We start from the raw sequence: 16,510 nt of genomic DNA, 5'->3' as shown, positions 1-16,510 counted from the left end.
TCTTCTATGAATTTTCTGTAGTATCCGGCTAGTCCTATGAAAAATTGTATATCTTTTACTTTCTTCGGCGTCGGAAATTCTTTTATTGCGGTTAGCTTTGACGGGTCCGGAGATATTCCATTCTCCGAAATAATGTGACCTAGATAAATTACTTCTTTGCGCAAAAACTCGCATTTATCCGGTTGCAATTTTAGATTATTTTCTCGGAGTCTCTGTAGTATTTCCTTGAGTCTTCTATTGTGGTCCTCTAGGCTCGATCCGTATATGACGATGTCGGCTAAATAAACTAGACATTTAAGTTCTTGCATTCCTGTTAGAATTGAATTCATCAATCTCTGGAATGTTGCTGGCGCATTTTTTAATCCAAACGGCATTCTATTAAATTCATAGTGTCCGTAGGGCGTAGAAAAAGCTGTCTTTTGTTTATCTTGCTCAGCCATCGGTATCTGGTTATCACCAGATCCTAACGCTAAGTCTAGTGTAGTAAAATATTTAGCGTTTCCTAGCTGGTCCAGTATATCGGTGATATTGGGCAGTGGAAATAAATCGCCTATTGTTAAATCGTTTAGCTTCCGAAAATCTACTACTACTCGGAGCTTAGGTTTTCCGGATGCGTCGGCCTTTTTTGGTACCACCAATAACGGTGTGTTCCATTGACTCGCGCTTGTTCGGATTATGCCATTTTTTAGCATTTCTTACACTTGTTTATTTACTTCCGTTTTGTGCTTCTCGGGAAGACGATACGGTCTCGTGTTCACCGGCGAGGTGTCGGCGCGCGTGTTTATCTCGTGCTCTACCGTCGCGGTGCACGTCAGTGGTTCTCCGTCCAACTGAAATGTATCGTAATATTCTTCGCATATCCGTAGGAGTGCCTGTTTTTCTTCCGTATTTAAATGTTGCGTGCGTAGTAGTTGTCATATTTGTCCGTGTCTCGAGTTAGTACCCAGTAAGCAAAATGTTAGCAATATGTCGACAGATTGGCAACAAATTCGATCAGAGTATCGCGGCAGATTGGCATCAACTGCGTCCGCATTAAGCTTATGTTTTGTCAGCAGATTCTGTTGACATAACCTGACAGCAGATTGACGGCAGAAACCGAGCAGATCTGTCAAACACAATCTGACGACAGATTGGCGACAGAAATCGAGCAGATCTGTCAAATACAATTTGATGGCAGATTGGCGGCAGAAATCGAGCAGATCTGCACAATACATTTTGATGGCAGATTGACGGCAGAAATCGAGCAGATCTGCACAATACATTTTGATGGCAGATAGGCAGCAGAAATTGAGCAGATCTGCACAATACATTTTGATGGCAGATAGGCGGCAGAAACCGAGCAGATCTGCCATGACTATTTAGATGAAAATAATTAATACATAGAAATAAAAAATAAATTTTTAATCATTTATTTATAATTGTATCTAAATATACAAAGATATACATAATTATAACATAATATTCACCACTTTTTAAAGTTACTAAATTATTTAATAATTATAATAATATTTATCCAACACTATTTTTAAGTTTAAAATTTATATATTTTAAATTTAAAATCTTCTTTGTTGCCTGCTCCGTAGAGATTCTTCGTTGCCTCCTCCTCCTTCTCCTCCGTAAGTACTCCAGGTTGCCTCGGAAGCCTATATAAACATACAAAATACCAAATATATATTAATGAGAACCGTAATTTTTACGTATTAGCACGGGAAAATGCTAATACGTAAAAGAATGAAAAGTTTATTAAGCACTGAGAAGTGCTGATTAATTTCGATATGGGCATTGAAAAAGGCCGATTGATTCCGTAATAGGCACTGAAAAGTGCCGATTAGTTCCGTAATGATACTGAAAAGTACCGTTTGCGAAGCGAGGAAGTTCCGAGAAGCTTTAATATTTTTAAAATGGGCACCGAAAAGTGCCGTTTGGTTTCTTCGCTAGTGATATCCACCGACCGCTTTCGTCTTGGCGCTAAAAGTACTGAAAGCCTTTGATTGACTAATCAGAACGAAGAAATCTTTGTTCCGATTGATCAATCAAATGCTTTTAGGTCCGGTTTCTCAACTTGCTTTAACCGGAGTTTAACTCATTAATGGAGGATTCACATTGCGTCCGATGTACAAACGTCCGATTGGATATATCGGACATCAGATGTAATGTGAATTCTCCATTAATGAGTTAAACTTCGATTAAAGTAAGTTGTGAAACCGGACCTTAGTGATTGTAGCGTCAAAACGAACCCAGTCACTATCACTTACGCAATCCATCCGTGGATTCGCCTCTCCTGAAAGTAATCTGTAAAAAGAACATTTAGTATATTAAAAAAACAAAAATAACTAAGAAAATAAAGCTATTATTATTATTACTAAAAATAAAATGGCTACTCTGTCTGTTTCTCTCTCTCTGCACATACATACACGCACGCATGCACGATATAAACGCAAACGTACGCACGCACACGCACAAATTTAATATATCAAAATTTCACATACCAAATTTAATCATCTCTTATTCTCCTGTTTTCTTCCTTTTGTCGCTCGTCGCTCCAAAAATCGCGTGGTCTTGGATTGACAGGATGAGTAGACCGTGGACCGCGCGCTCTGCTCCTCCATCTCTCTTTACCTGTTCGCAGGGCTTCACGCATTTGTGCTTGAAACTCCGATCGAGTCGGATTGTTTATGTATCGATTGTTGCACACAGCATCTGAAAAAGAAATAAAAAATACATTGTCGTTAATGAAAATCATAATAATACTGACTACAAATATCTAGAAATCAATAAATGAGATGATCATACCGTAAATTGCCAAAATAAGGCGAGTATTGTATAAAGGTCGTGGACCTCCTTCACGACCCCACCAGGTAAACGATGGCGTTAAAGAATCTGTCAACGCCTCCTTTAGACACAAATTGACGGCTTCCTTTAACGTGAACCCACCAATGTACTCAAAGTAATGCACCTAAAAGAATAAATAAAACGTATGGATTGTATAAAAAAGTATATACATATAATATTACATATCAAAATAGGACAATACAAAATATTTTTGTACCAACTTACAATTTCGGAATAACCATCATCATCGATATCTTCGAAAATATCCATTTCTTCCAGAGAAGATATAGGAAGGATGGCCGGTTTAGTCGGTGCACGACGGCGGTTGTCGCTCTTTAAATGCTGCACGCATTTCAAAATATTTTGTAACAGACCATTTATTCTTCTGTAAACAAAATATAATATTATCAGGACATTAAAAGTCATTAATTATATTAATCGTATAATATTGTCAATCTTGAAACTTTAAATTTCTAGATATTTGAAATTTTCGACTTATATATATTGTTTCGACTTATATATATTGTTTTGTTTCTAAAAATTTATATGACTCAAACAAAAATTTCTAATTATTTTTTTAAATTATTTCAGAGTATTTTCAATATCAGTTTTAATTTTTTAAACGGAATAATATATCTATTTTATAACAATTTCATAAAACACTTTGTGACAACATTGAATTGCGAGATTAAGCAATATACAATCACTATCAATACAATAAAATCAAAAAGGTCGGAGCTTAGTGTATAGATGTTATTTTGCAACATCACAAGAATTACATTATACAAAAAGCATAAAAAACCAAGTGTTTCGATCCACTTCGGATTATTTTCAATAGTCATGTGAAGGTAAAGACTTTAATGTTTGCATGCCTCAGTTATTCTTCTCATTAAAGTCTTTACCTTTACATAATTATTGAGAATGATCCGAAGTAAATCGAAATATTTGATTTCTTGTGACCTTATGCCTTTTAATATGTAATTCTTGTTACGTTACAAAAATAACATCTACACACTAAGTTCTAACTAGTCTCTTTTTTTATTGATATTGATTTTATGACAAATTCAAAAATGTGCAATGAAGTGTAGGAATTTGTCATAAAATACCTTATAAATCTCTAATAAAATAGATATGTTGTTCCATTAAAACAAAAATTAAACTGGCATTGAAAATATTCTGAAAGAGAAAGAGAGAAAAGTAATTTAAAGTTACCATTTAAGTTATTATATAAATCTTGTGAAACAAGATCACTTTTATTAAAAAAATTTGTTATTTACTCTATTAAAAATTACAAGTAATCGCGTTAAAAAAATTATTTTGTGTTAACATTTATGTTAAAATTACAGTCTGCGTTATATTTCACTGATACTCACTTTAGTTCTGCTTCAAAGCGGTCTAAGCGTTCGTTCAGTATCCTGCAAACATTAATTCATATTTTATACTTGCTTAACACTTGCAAATGTAACAAATTTGAAATTTTTTTCATAATTTTTACAGCTATGTGCATTCTTGTAGATGTAATAAAATTTAATTTACTATGTTTAATAATGTAAATATGTTTAATAACGTAAATTAAACAATAATATTTACTGTCATAATTTTAATGTAATTTTAAAATAAGATTATGAAGCACAATGATATATAATTAGTAAAAAGTAAAGAGGGGTTAATTGGAACTTGACATGTAGGTATATGTCATGATGTAAAAAGAATTACAATTTATAAGGCATGAGACTTACAAAAAATTAAGTATTTTGATTCACTTTGAATCTTTATCAATGGTTACGTAAAGTTTATATGTATAATGATACAAAAAAAAAGGTACAATAGGAACACGCACACAAAAATTGAGATTGTAGAAAATCCTGCGAGGAAAAGAATCTCAATTTTTATATGCGTGTTCCCACTGTATTTTTTTTTATCATTATAGATATAAATTTTACATAATCATTGATAAAGATTCAAAGTGGATCAAAACGTTTAGTTTTTTGTAAGTCTCATGCCTTATAAATTGTAATTCTTTTTACATCATGACATATACTTACACACTCACACTCACTCACTCACTCACTCACTCACTCACACACACGCACGCACGCACGCGCGCACACACACGTACCAACACACACACGTGCGCGCGCGCGCGCACGTGTGTGTGTGTGTATATATATATATATATATAAACTTACGGATTATTCGATTCATCGAAGGATCTCTCAGTACAGGTGGCTTCAGATTCTCTTCTTCGTTCATCTGGTAGTTGATAAGAATCTCTGATGTCTGATGTAGTGCCATACTTTTCCTGAAACTTATTAATACCTGTATTACTTGAGTGCGCAATGTTATCAATCACTGTATGATTGGATGTGGGATAATGTGTGGGATATGTATGTGTGCGTGATTGTGAATTTTGAGGAGATAAGTATGATGGAACATTTGTATGTAAGTATGGGATGTTTTGTGTATGCGTGTTTGTTTTAGGCATATAAATGTTGTAAAGATTATTTGAATTAATTGGTTCATCCATCGAAGAATCTTGCTCTTCTAAAAGTGTCCTCAGCTCGCCGATGTCCTGATCGATATTTTCATTCGCGTTATTCTCTAGTGTTCTTCTACGCTTTGGAGCCTCGTCCGATGATGATGTCGTCTGGTAGCGCAATGGTTTCAATACAATGCGCTTCGGCCGTTCCGACATTTTCCTATAAACAAAAGAATGAATATTAGAAAAGTATATGTGTGTGTACATGATGTAATATTACAAATATAATAAAATAACAATAGAAGCATTTTTATACCTGTCTATTATGAAAAAATTATAATTTGAAATATAAATGCGCACCGAAGAAAGACAAAGCTGTCACACACAAAAATAAAAGAGAAATACAATATGAAGATTTAACATGCGATAGCAAATATATATGTAGGCTGTTCCGAAGAATGGAATGCAAGGAAAACTGAGACAGAAGATAAAATACAAAATAATAATTGTAAAACACAGAAGATGTGTAGAAAAGAAAAAGAATAATATATCATGCTCTCTCGAATTCTTATAAATATAAAAACCAAAAAACTTTAAATTTTTATAAGTTATATATAAGAACGTAGCAATATATAGTATACTACAATTTCTCGTTATGTATAATAGCAGCAACTATGTATTGAGATGCTTCCGAATGATTTTCTTCATCACTGTCGTTTTCTTCATTATATGTCGGATTCCAAAGAGGCATTCTGTAACATTTAGCACGGACTTTTTGTAGATGGATACGGAAAACCTCGTTGCTCAACATAGAACATTTATACACTTGGAGAACAGAAGACAAAATGCCAATATCATAAAAATCATTAATATGCAAAAATTTTTTAACTTCCAAAAGATACGAATTATTGTTCTTAACAATTTCAAAGACAATGCAAACCGATCCATCATGTAACAGACAGCAATTATCACGCATATCTACACTTAATGATATTCCATCAAATATGATCTTACGACATCGAGAATAATTGTTACTTACATGCTGCACAGATACGTGAATAGAAGAATCATTGTCACGATTCTGATTTGTTCCGTGAATTTCTATCTCTGCCATTCTATTGAAGAATTGCTGAAGAGATAATCCTGGCTTTCTGCAATATTTTCTAAAAATTGTCATGTTATTTTCGTATGGAAAAGCAGAAAAAGAATCTAATTTACCAAGATGTCTCACATCGTTAGTGAGATGAAGAAGACCATGTACATTATAACTATTAAAAGTTGAACCGTAAAGATTTTTACTTCGTTGAACAAATTTTTGCAGCGCAAGCTCTGCAAATCGTAGTTGCAATTTTGATGGTGAATTTGAAACCAAAATTCTTATAGCTACGTGTAAGAATAAAAAGTGCTTGTATAATTGATCATCTAAAATACCATATGTTACAACTATACCTGTATAGAGTAAAAACTGACGAAACTCTGTGGCTTTATATTTAGAGCATGCATCGAGGGATCTAGGTCGTCTTGAAAAATTCGAAGGGCAATATTCTTTAAGAGTGTTTAGTCTCGCACACATAATAGAAATGGATCGGCCAGACAATTTTGACAATCGTGAATATTTCCCATATATCCATGCGGATAAAAGTTTTTTCATTACACCCAGACATACAAGGTGCATATATTCAAATGGCACTTGTGAAACCATACCTATTGGAACCATCGACAATGGACTCTTACCTTCTTTATGATGATCCCCATCCACACACCTTATATATTCCTCATCGGTTCGAAGAGGATGATTGACATCATTGAAGACATAACGAGCTTCGCTACGTGTACCAGAAACTTTGCATTTGGAACAAGGCTGACTAGATGTATGGCCACGATGATTCAGGATAAATGCACGAGCTGGTGCATCAGCTATGAAGCATCTTAAGCGTATGGGCACTTTATTGCCATGAAGATTTATTCCACCATTGGACATTATTCTATCAATATCTGCAATAAATTTCTCAAAGAATTTATTAGGATCATATGGCTTCTGCGTACCCTTATAGATTCCTGCTACTATCGGTTTTGTATGCTGGATATTTGCAATTCTATATTGAATTGGCCAAATATGAATGGAACCTGATTTATCTAAAGCACATCCATCTGTATTAAAATCTATTTCCAATTGATCAACAATAGATAAAGATGAAACACACATAAGGCATCGAATAATACTTGATTCAAGATCGAAATGAATATATTCGCCTGGTTCCACAATAGACACAGCAATACAATTTCGTGGTGTATGTAATAATGTTCTAACATCTTTCGGCAAATTATAAAAGCAAGAATGTGTACGAAGAAGGGATAATATATTATTTCCTTGAGCATGTGTTAGATTATTATCTACAAAACAAGATGCTAAGCGCTCGCGAAAAGATGGTTCTGTTTGTGTAGTGAAATTGAAAAATGATGATGCTGCATCACTGGCATCAGAGATAGAAGAAAAAGACGATTCATCGCTTTCTGTATGCATATTATCTCTAATATTGCAAATATCATTTATAACAGAAGACGGACATTCTGGAAACGAACTACATTCTACAATAAACGAACTGGAAATATTCGATTTATTATTATTAGCAGCAGCAGCAGCAGCAACTTTTGGAGAAAGTAGTAACCGTAAATTATTTCTAATCTCGGACATAACCCTACTTCGCTGTCTTACAGATAATCTGTGCAGCGATTTCCGCGAGGTAGATAATTTTAAATTAATCGATTTCATAGTTACGTCTGCTCTGACAGTATTTGAAGCTGTAAGCGCTATATCCTCGCCAACAAATAGCCTCTGTGATCAAATCTCACTTTTTTCTTCGTTCACCACACTTAACTCGCGATAGTTGAACTCAGAATGATCGATGCTCTCTTGGAGCTTGGAGCTTGGAGCGATGTGACGTGAAACAATCGATAAAGCTACGACCAATCACAAGCTGTAGGATATGTAATTCACCCAATGCGGGAACGTCAACAAACCCCGCCAAAATAAAAGAACAATTATTAATTTTTACGATCGTAATAAAAGAGCAATTAATAATATCGAAACAAAAATTTCTTCGTTCTGATTGGTCAATTAAACGCTTTCAGCACTTTTAGCGCCAAAACGAAAGTGGTCGGTGGATATCACCAGCGAAGAAACCAAACGGCACTTTCCAGTGCCCATTTTTAAAATACTGTGTTCTCAGGAACTTTCTCGCTTTGCAAACGGTACTTTTCAGTACCATTACAAAACCAATCAGCGCTTTTCAGTGCCTATTACGGAATCAATCGGCCCTTTTCAGTGCCCATATCGAAATTAAATAGTACTTCTCACTGCTTATTAATATATTTTTTATTCTTTTACATATTAGCACTTTCCCGTGCTGATATGTTAAAGTAATGGTCGTCATTAATATACAGGGTATCCCATAATTCGCGGATCACCCTTTAGGAGAAGGTAGAGGGTGTTATTCTGAACAGAAAAGTCCTGTAACATTTTTTTCTATAACGCTTATGCGGCGTCTACAATAGAGATTTTAAACCATAAGCCTTAAGAAATTGACCAATCACAGTCGAGTATTCTTCTCATACTTGATTGTGATTGGTCAATTTCTTAAAGCTTAGGGCTTAAAATCTGTATTGTAGACGCTGCATTAATAAAGGAGTTATTATTGAGCAAAGTCTGGCCAATCAGCGCCGACTTCTAGCTGGGCGTACGTCAGTGAGCCCCGCGCCGTGCCGTAAAGTATGCGCCGCCGCACACTACTAGACGCGCGGCTCACCGACGTGCGCTCGGCTAAAAGTCGGCACTGATTGGCCAGACTTTGCTGAATAATAACTCCTTTATTAAGCGTTATAGAAAAAAATGTTACAGGACTTTTCTGTTCAGAATAACACCCTCTACCTTCTCTTAAAAGGTGATCCGCGAATTATGGGACACCCTGTATATTTGATCTTTTTTATGTTTTATATAGGCTTTGGAGGCAACGAAGAATTTCTACGGAGCAATTGCTTTAGCAACAATCTCAGATTTTTAATTTATTTAAAATATATATATTTTAAAGTTAAAAATAGTTTGTCTTGGATATATATAAGTATTGTTTTAATTATAAAATAATTTAGAATTTTATTTTTTATTTCTATGTATTAATTATTTTTCATCTAAATAGTTACGGCAGATCTGCTCGATTTCTGCCGCCAATCTGCCATCAAAATGTATGTGCAGATCTGCTCGATTTCTGCCGCCAATCTGCCATTAAAAAGTATTCTGCAGATTTGCTCGATTTCTGCCGCCAATTTGTCATTAGATTATATTTAACAGATCTGTTCGATTTCTGTCGCCAATTTGCTATCAGATTTGTTGACAGACCTGCTCGATTTCTTCCGCCTATCTGTTGTCAGGTTATATCTGCAGGACCTGTTACAATTCTGCTAACAGTCTGTCGACGTAATTGAAATTAACAGACTCTGTACTAAATTTGTAACCTTTCTGCTCACAAAAATTTATAGCAGACATTTGGCAAAATCTGTTTAAACAGACTTGGCTGTCTGGGTATACTTAAAATTTTTTCTTGTTTCCACCGTATGTATTTTAGATTCGATCTCGCGTTCTATGTCTTCGAGGGTGACGTTTGGCGTCTGTATCTCGACTTCCATATCGGTTGTATTTATAATACTAACGGGACACGTGTAATTTTTTGGTTCTACTAAGCAGTTTCCAAGGTAGATTCCTGGAGCTGTTTCTTCTGCTCGTACTATTCCTATTCGATTTTGATTTGTTGTCGCTTTTACGATGGTCTCGCTGCGCGGTTTTAGAATCGTTTTGTTAAGCGAATGAAATTTTAGTACGGCGTTTTCTATTTTTAATTGATTTTTATTATAATCGCAAGATACCGAATGTTGTCGAAGGAAATCAATTCCTAGTATTCCTTCATATTCGATCGGAATGTCGTCCTTTACCACGTAAAATGCATGTTTTACCTTATGGTTTCCTATCTTGATTGTGGCGTACATTTTTCCGATGGTATGTATTTTATGTCCGGTTATACCAGTGAGCGCGATTTTATCTTCGTGTATCAATGCGTCGTCCTTTAAATGTTTCAATTTTATTAGTGAGATGGTCGATCCTGAATCGTACAACATCTGTATTTTTTCGTTTTTCGCTTGTCGCATTGGTAATGTTATTAGCAATAAGTCCGTCTTTTTCTTTGCGCGTGGCATATATAATAATATGCGTAACGCGATACTCAGATGCAGGTCGCGGTTGTCTCTTTCTCGCTTCTTCCTGCTCGTCTTCGCTGCTGCTACTTGCGTTATCGGCGTTTCTGTTTTGTTGTCGCGGTTCTTTCGATCGCGTATATTTTCGTCGCGCGTTTTTTGCTGATTTCCGACTTTTAGTTTATTTGTATTGTTTTTCGGTTTCCCTTTTAGACTCCAGCATTCGTCGCGGCTGTGTCCTGTTCTTTTGCAATGCGAGCAGTATTTACTTATCGCGTTTATTCGCGAGGGTTTTTCCGGCTTCAGAAGCGCGTATCGGCTGCTACGGTAATCGCGTCCGAAATGTCCGTTTTTTCCGCATTTAAAGCATTGCGGTGTCGGATTTCGACTATTTCGCGAGTAACTTAATTCGGTTTTATTTTTATTAGCAAAACCACTTGTTCTCGCTGATCCCGGTCTGAGTTTTTCTTCGGCGCTCGCGCCCGTTATCGCTTCTTGGAGCGTCGTATATCGCTGCGCGCGTACGAGCACTTGTAATTCGTCGTGTAACCCGATTTGGAAATTTATTAACGCTTGCTCTTGGATTGTTTGTTGAATCGTGCGTTTTGAGGTTGCGGAATGCTCCTTTCCTTCGATCATCGAATCATATAATTTCATCGCTAGTAAATCAACACGTTGTCCGAAAGCGTGCGCAGTTTCATTCGGCTTTTGTTTTAAGGAATTGAACTCGATTTGTAAGTGCGTAGTACTTTGTTTAGACTGGTAACAAGTCTCGAGTTGTTGTTTTAATTCGGCGAACGTCTGAATATTTCGTGTCTCGAAATTCTGCATGGCTTTTCCTTTCAGTTTTGTAAATAATATTGCTCGGATTAATGATTCTTCATCCGCGGGATGTATGTCCTGAACGGCGTACATGCATGCATTTAAAAATTCTAATAACTTATGTCGCGATGTTCCGTCAAATTCGGGAATCATTGCTCTTGCTTCTTTTAACGGTAAGTAATTCGGAGCGGTGCTTCGTCGACTTCTGATGTCGCGTGCGGTTCGTCCGTATGTTCCATTAAACGCGTCGTTACCGTCTTCTGAGCGGTTATATCCGTGACGTGGTAATTCCATAATCGCGTCTTCTACTCGCGTTACTCGCCTGTTTAATGATTTTACTTCCGTGCGTATTTCATTTAATATTTCGAGAAGGTGCGCGTCGCCTCTTTCTTCGCGGTTTCTCTCGTGGGGCGGTGTGTGATCAGCCTCCACTATATTTCGGTCCATTTGGTGAATGGGTCGTCGAATTTTTTCTATTTCCTCGTCTACCGCGCTTTGTGGCGGGTTCGCGGGAGTGTTTTCTTGCGGATTTCGCGATTCGGCCATATTACTTTCTTGTTGGCTATAAATTTCTTCCGGATCGAATAGATCGCTCTCGTAGGAAGTTAATGAAAATTCGCGCCGTAGGGATACTCTACTTGGAGTTCTACTAATATACGGTCGCGTACGTCTAGTTTCGCGTTGAGTGTCGTCAGTGGGGTCAGTCGTATTACGCGGGAATAGGCTTTCGTCAAAATTGTTAAACGGAAATTCGCGTTCTGTGACGACGTTTTCCGGTAACTCGGGCTCGCTTTCGCTCGAGTATTGACTTTCTAAGTTTTTTCGCACGTTATAAGGATTTTCTCGCGGTGCTAAGCTTAATTTAATCGCTCGTCGGGCTGGTTCACTCAGTAACCACGATCGGTTCGCTATCGGTTTCGGTATATTAGAACTTTCCGACATTCACGCTATTATATTTATTAAATTTTTTCGGACTTACAATAGTATAACGGCTCGCATGATCGCTCGCTGTGTCAGTAGGTTGCTGACGCTGCAGTCCTTCGCGGCTGATACGGCTGACGATGCTCGTCGTACGGCGGTCGTTGTCCGGCGTCGGTGTGTTGTCTGTAGAGTTATCATAGGTTGCGATGCTTGGCGGCTCACGTTTCTGCTACAGCTGTTGTGGCGATGCTCGTTCTGTTGTCCGTGCGGTGTCTTCCGTTGATTGTAGTTTCCGTCAGCTTACGTTTTACGTGTGCTGGCGTGCCTGTCCTGTTTACACTCTGGGTGCTTTGCAGGTCTTGGGGAAGGCTTAGCTGCTGCTTCTGTCCGTCAACTTCAATTGAATTGATTGTTGGCGTGCCCGCTTTTTAACACAACCGTGTCTTTTGCAGGTCTTGCTTAGTTCTGGCGATGCCCCAGCAGATCCCACCGCTGCCACCAAATTATGTTGTGCCTCCGGAGAGGCACGGTAGTTGGGATCGTTTGCCGGAAGGAATTTGGGAATTCGGGCTCCGCCTGAGAATTTCACTTATTGTTGTTTGTTTAAAATGACACCTTTTCAGTTAAATAAATATATTAATATCTATTTTATTTGTGACTTGATTACAATGTTCCCGCACTTTTGCTCGCGTCGCGTATCACGATAACGGATATCTTAACGTGCGTGTGTCTAGAGTCGAGTTTCGGTCTCGAGACTCGCCTCTCGCTTCTTCGTATATATTTCTGCCGACTGCGTGGCTATTCAATATTTTAATAATTATTGATACTCGTTTTGACACTCGCGGTTGTTAGAGATATTGTTCGCGTAAAGGAATAAAGATTGCCCGTTTGGTAGTTATTGTCACTACCCGCGTAATATTAATTAATGATCAAGACTGCCCGCCGTTCGTTAGCGGTGGGCCTTTTTATTAACTCCCCTTGGCTTCCCGGGAGGGGGTCGTTTAGCGACAAGGCTGTGTGTCGTATCGCTTGATTTTGGCAATCTCCGGATGCAAGCTAAGAAGTTCTAAGTAGGACTTCTTTGCTTGCACTTTCGCAATTTCTTTATTCCTTTTTATTTCGCCTTTAAGTAGGACTTCTACGTTGCATTTTCGCAATGTCCTTCTTCCGCTTGCCCTGATTTCCGCGTTTTCGCAATGAAATGATTGCACGGTCGCTCGGGCTTAGCGCGTGGCTCGCGTTGTTAGCGCTTTGTTCGGTCAACGCTCGTAACGTGATCTGTATTCGCGTTACACGTTGAGCAATCATATAAAATAATATGTATTTAGAATAGTGTATTTAATAATTCGTGTATAGCCTGTTCGGGCTATAACAATTAATACTAACAGTAATATTGATGCAAACATAGCAAAGAGAAAACCGATACAAGAAGAATTATTTAATTATGATGAAGAAAATGGTGTACTCGTAAAATGTTCAAAAAGAACACAACAAACAAAAAAAACAAAACAGACAGAAAGAAGGAAAAAACTGTCAACCACTGACAAAGGTAATGCATAATTTTAATATTTTATTTACAAATTTCATATTCTTTAAATCTAGTAATATTATGTAGCATGCATTATTGAGTTATTTAAAATCATTTCTTGATTATTACAAATATATAATTCTTGTAAAAAAAACTCTGATATCCTGGCAAGTCAAGTGTTTTTGAATCTCAATTTCAGTTTTTGTATTTATAATTTAATTCAGTCTATGTATATATAAAGAGATGTAAATTAAAAAGAATGATTTTCTAAATATTATTGATATAATTACTTTTTGAAAAAGTTGCAGTTTTTATTTTCTATTGATTCAACTATTATCATTATTTTAGTAGAAAACATACACATAAATTTAAATAATAAGATATTTTCCAAAACTTTATTGTCTGTTACTTGATATTAATTATTAATTTCTACTTATATGGTTCTTAAGTCATCTTTGTTTACGCTTATATATTTTTAGATAATATAATTTTCAGTTTTCAGTTGAATTTTGTAATGATATTGCTTATCTCTGGATATTTTATATATTTCTGTTTTTTTTTATTTCTCTCGTTTTCATTTGTATTTACTTGTAGATAACATTACTTTTATATAAGATTCCTTTAAACTAGATTTTTCCCATAGAAATAATACATTGAAGCAGTGATCTTTTTAAATAAAAGTTTCTTTTTTTACAAGTTATGTCAAAACATTTTTTGGCACAAGATTTTTCGCATATGCTTAGGGAGAAAAAGGATATGAATGTTAGTTTGAACTGTAAGTGTAGATGTAGATGTCAAGATCACGTTAAAGTTGCCTTGAACTGTTTAAATAGGAACCTCACGCAAATTTTTTATTGCATAAATTAATTCTACTCATGATTTTTTACTCGTAATATAAAAGTATTGGGATAAGATAATTGAAAATAAATACTTTAGATATTTTGCATTTTAGATTCTTTTCAGCATAAAGTGCGAGATATCTTGTACTCACTTTTCGACAATATTATTTCAATACTTTCATATATAGATCGACAAAAAAAATCGATTTATGTGGAAAAGCATACAAAAATATCTTAAAGAATTATATTATACTTTGCAGTTCCAGTTATTCAACTATATGCATAAATTAGTATACCTCTCTCATTAGTTCATTTCTCCTGTCATTCTATTTGTAAAAGTATTGAAATAAAATTGTCCAAAAGAGAGTACTTTACAAGATATTTCAAATTTTATGCCATATTCTAAAATAAGTGCAAAATAAAATGTAAAATATCTCGTATCGAAAGTACTCTCTTTTCAATTATTATACTCTCACACATTTGTACGCTAAATGATAAATAGAATCAGTTTACGCAATAAAAAATTTCCATAAGCAATAATTTCCAAATTTTTTATATGTATCTTCAAATTTTTCAAGATATGCAGATAAGAAACTTATAAAATATATGGCCCATCTTTTTTGCAATAACTTGAGAAAATTATACTTTTTTCATTAATGCGGAGCAGGTCAAACACAAAATTGTTAGTTATACCATAACTCCTTTTCTTTTTCTCCTCTTTAATATATTTTATAGAATATTATATTGTTTAATAAAGGATACGAATATCTTCGTGGTCGATTATATAATTTTGTTCTTTCATTTTTCTAGATATACTTCTTAATTTTTAACATACATCTCAATTTTCAAATTTCCTTTTTTTGTCTATTACACTACTGTATTTAAAATTTTTTCTTATAATATATACTAATTATTGCATTATTTCTTATTAATAGAAAACTCTTACAATAAACACGGAAATAAAATTTACGGAAACATACATGAGCGGAATATTGGAGTGATGAAATTACCAAAATTCGTTTTACATAGAATTGATCGACAGTTGAAGACAAATGAACGGCAAGCACTACAAGAGCTAGAGAATTCGAACTCTCAAATTTAATATCAGAATATTCCTACTTCGAAAACTAAACAAGGTAATCTTATTACTATTTAGTAGTACACAGCTGCTGTAAACTATAAAATCAAAGTTAATTTTTTTTCACATAGAGATATAAGTATAATTGTAAATTTTCTTTTCTTTTTCTCTTCACAGATGTTGCATCGATATATGAGGTGCCGGATGACAATTATGGATATTAGTATTCAGTATGACAGTAATGCCTCTGAAGAACTTCCATTCCACACTGTAAATTGGAATCTTCAAAACAGTCAGAATGTATCAAGAGAGAAGCCTTCCTAAGATATTTTGAAGATATTTCCAAAGCACGCTGTGTTTTACCAATAAGCAAACACGTTTTTATTCCTATTCCCTGTAGTCACTCTTGCCTATTGCATTGAATGCATCGAATGTTTAGAATGTAATCGATGTGCGATATACGATACCGGATATCGATTACATACTGCTTACGAAAAGTATCTTAGAATTAGAAAACCGTAAGAAGCTGTGTCTACTTCAAGCAATATTTCCTTCTAAAGGCAGGCTGCAATTTGAAAATTTTTAGTATAAAAAAGCATTTCTTATATTGTTATTGTAATATTCATATTTGTGCAATTATACCTATATAATTTCGTCTTTATAAGTACAGTTATGTAATATGGCGGTGTCCACATGAGTTTTATTTTGTTACGTATATGTAATCATTCTTGTCAAATAGTCTAAAAAAGAGATGACAGCTAACGATATTA

The 16,510-nt window shown here is 35.3% G+C and overlaps 1 protein-coding gene and 1 pseudogene across 4 annotated transcripts; one reads left to right on the top strand and one right to left on the bottom strand.

Annotated features, from left to right (window-relative positions):
* The window catches only part of LOC138943135 (uncharacterized), a 35,215-nt pseudogene extending 19,451 nt beyond the window's left edge, over window positions 1–15,764 (top strand).
* On the bottom strand, window positions 1,431–8,185 carry LOC138943134 (uncharacterized). 4 transcript variants are annotated; one of them, XM_070313679.1, is made up of 9 exons: window positions 6,351–6,430; window positions 5,956–6,063; window positions 5,022–5,531; window positions 4,206–4,247; window positions 3,058–3,217; window positions 2,794–2,956; window positions 2,490–2,700; window positions 2,256–2,292; window positions 1,431–1,643 (listed from the first exon to the last, which is right to left on the bottom strand). In XM_070313679.1, exons 1-7 carry the CDS (start codon window positions 6,380–6,382, stop codon window positions 2,495–2,497), a joined length of 1,221 nt encoding a protein of 406 aa, XP_070169780.1. In that variant the 5' UTR covers window positions 6,383–6,430; the 3' UTR covers window positions 1,431–1,643; window positions 2,256–2,292; window positions 2,490–2,494. The 4 variants fall into 4 exon arrangements, with proteins under 4 accessions (XP_070169780.1, XP_070169778.1, XP_070169779.1 ...); XM_070313677.1 differs by lacking the exon at window positions 6,351–6,430 and having other exon boundaries at window positions 5,956–6,190; XM_070313678.1 differs by lacking the exons at window positions 2,256–2,292; window positions 6,351–6,430 and having other exon boundaries at window positions 5,956–6,190.
* Window positions 15,765–16,510: the final 746 nt, after the last annotated feature.

Source organism: Polyergus mexicanus, unplaced genomic scaffold, assembly GCF_030449975.1.
Source record: "Polyergus mexicanus isolate NDT 795.1 unplaced genomic scaffold, iyPolMexi1.0 SCAF_25, whole genome shotgun sequence".
Lineage (NCBI taxonomy): Eukaryota > Metazoa > Arthropoda > Insecta > Hymenoptera > Formicidae > Polyergus > Polyergus mexicanus.
This window is presented reverse-complemented; position numbering and strand designations above follow the sequence as displayed.

Bases quoted from the DNA above. Each gene is read 5' to 3' on its own strand.
- LOC138943134 (XM_070313676.1), bottom strand. From the start codon at position 8,084: ATGAAATCGATTAATTTAAAATTATCTACCTCGCGGAAATCGCTGCAC. The intron at 6,064-6,350 runs GTAAGTAACAAT...TAAATGTTACAG, and splicing joins TTCACGTATCTGTGCAGCAT to AATGCCTCTTTGGAATCCGA.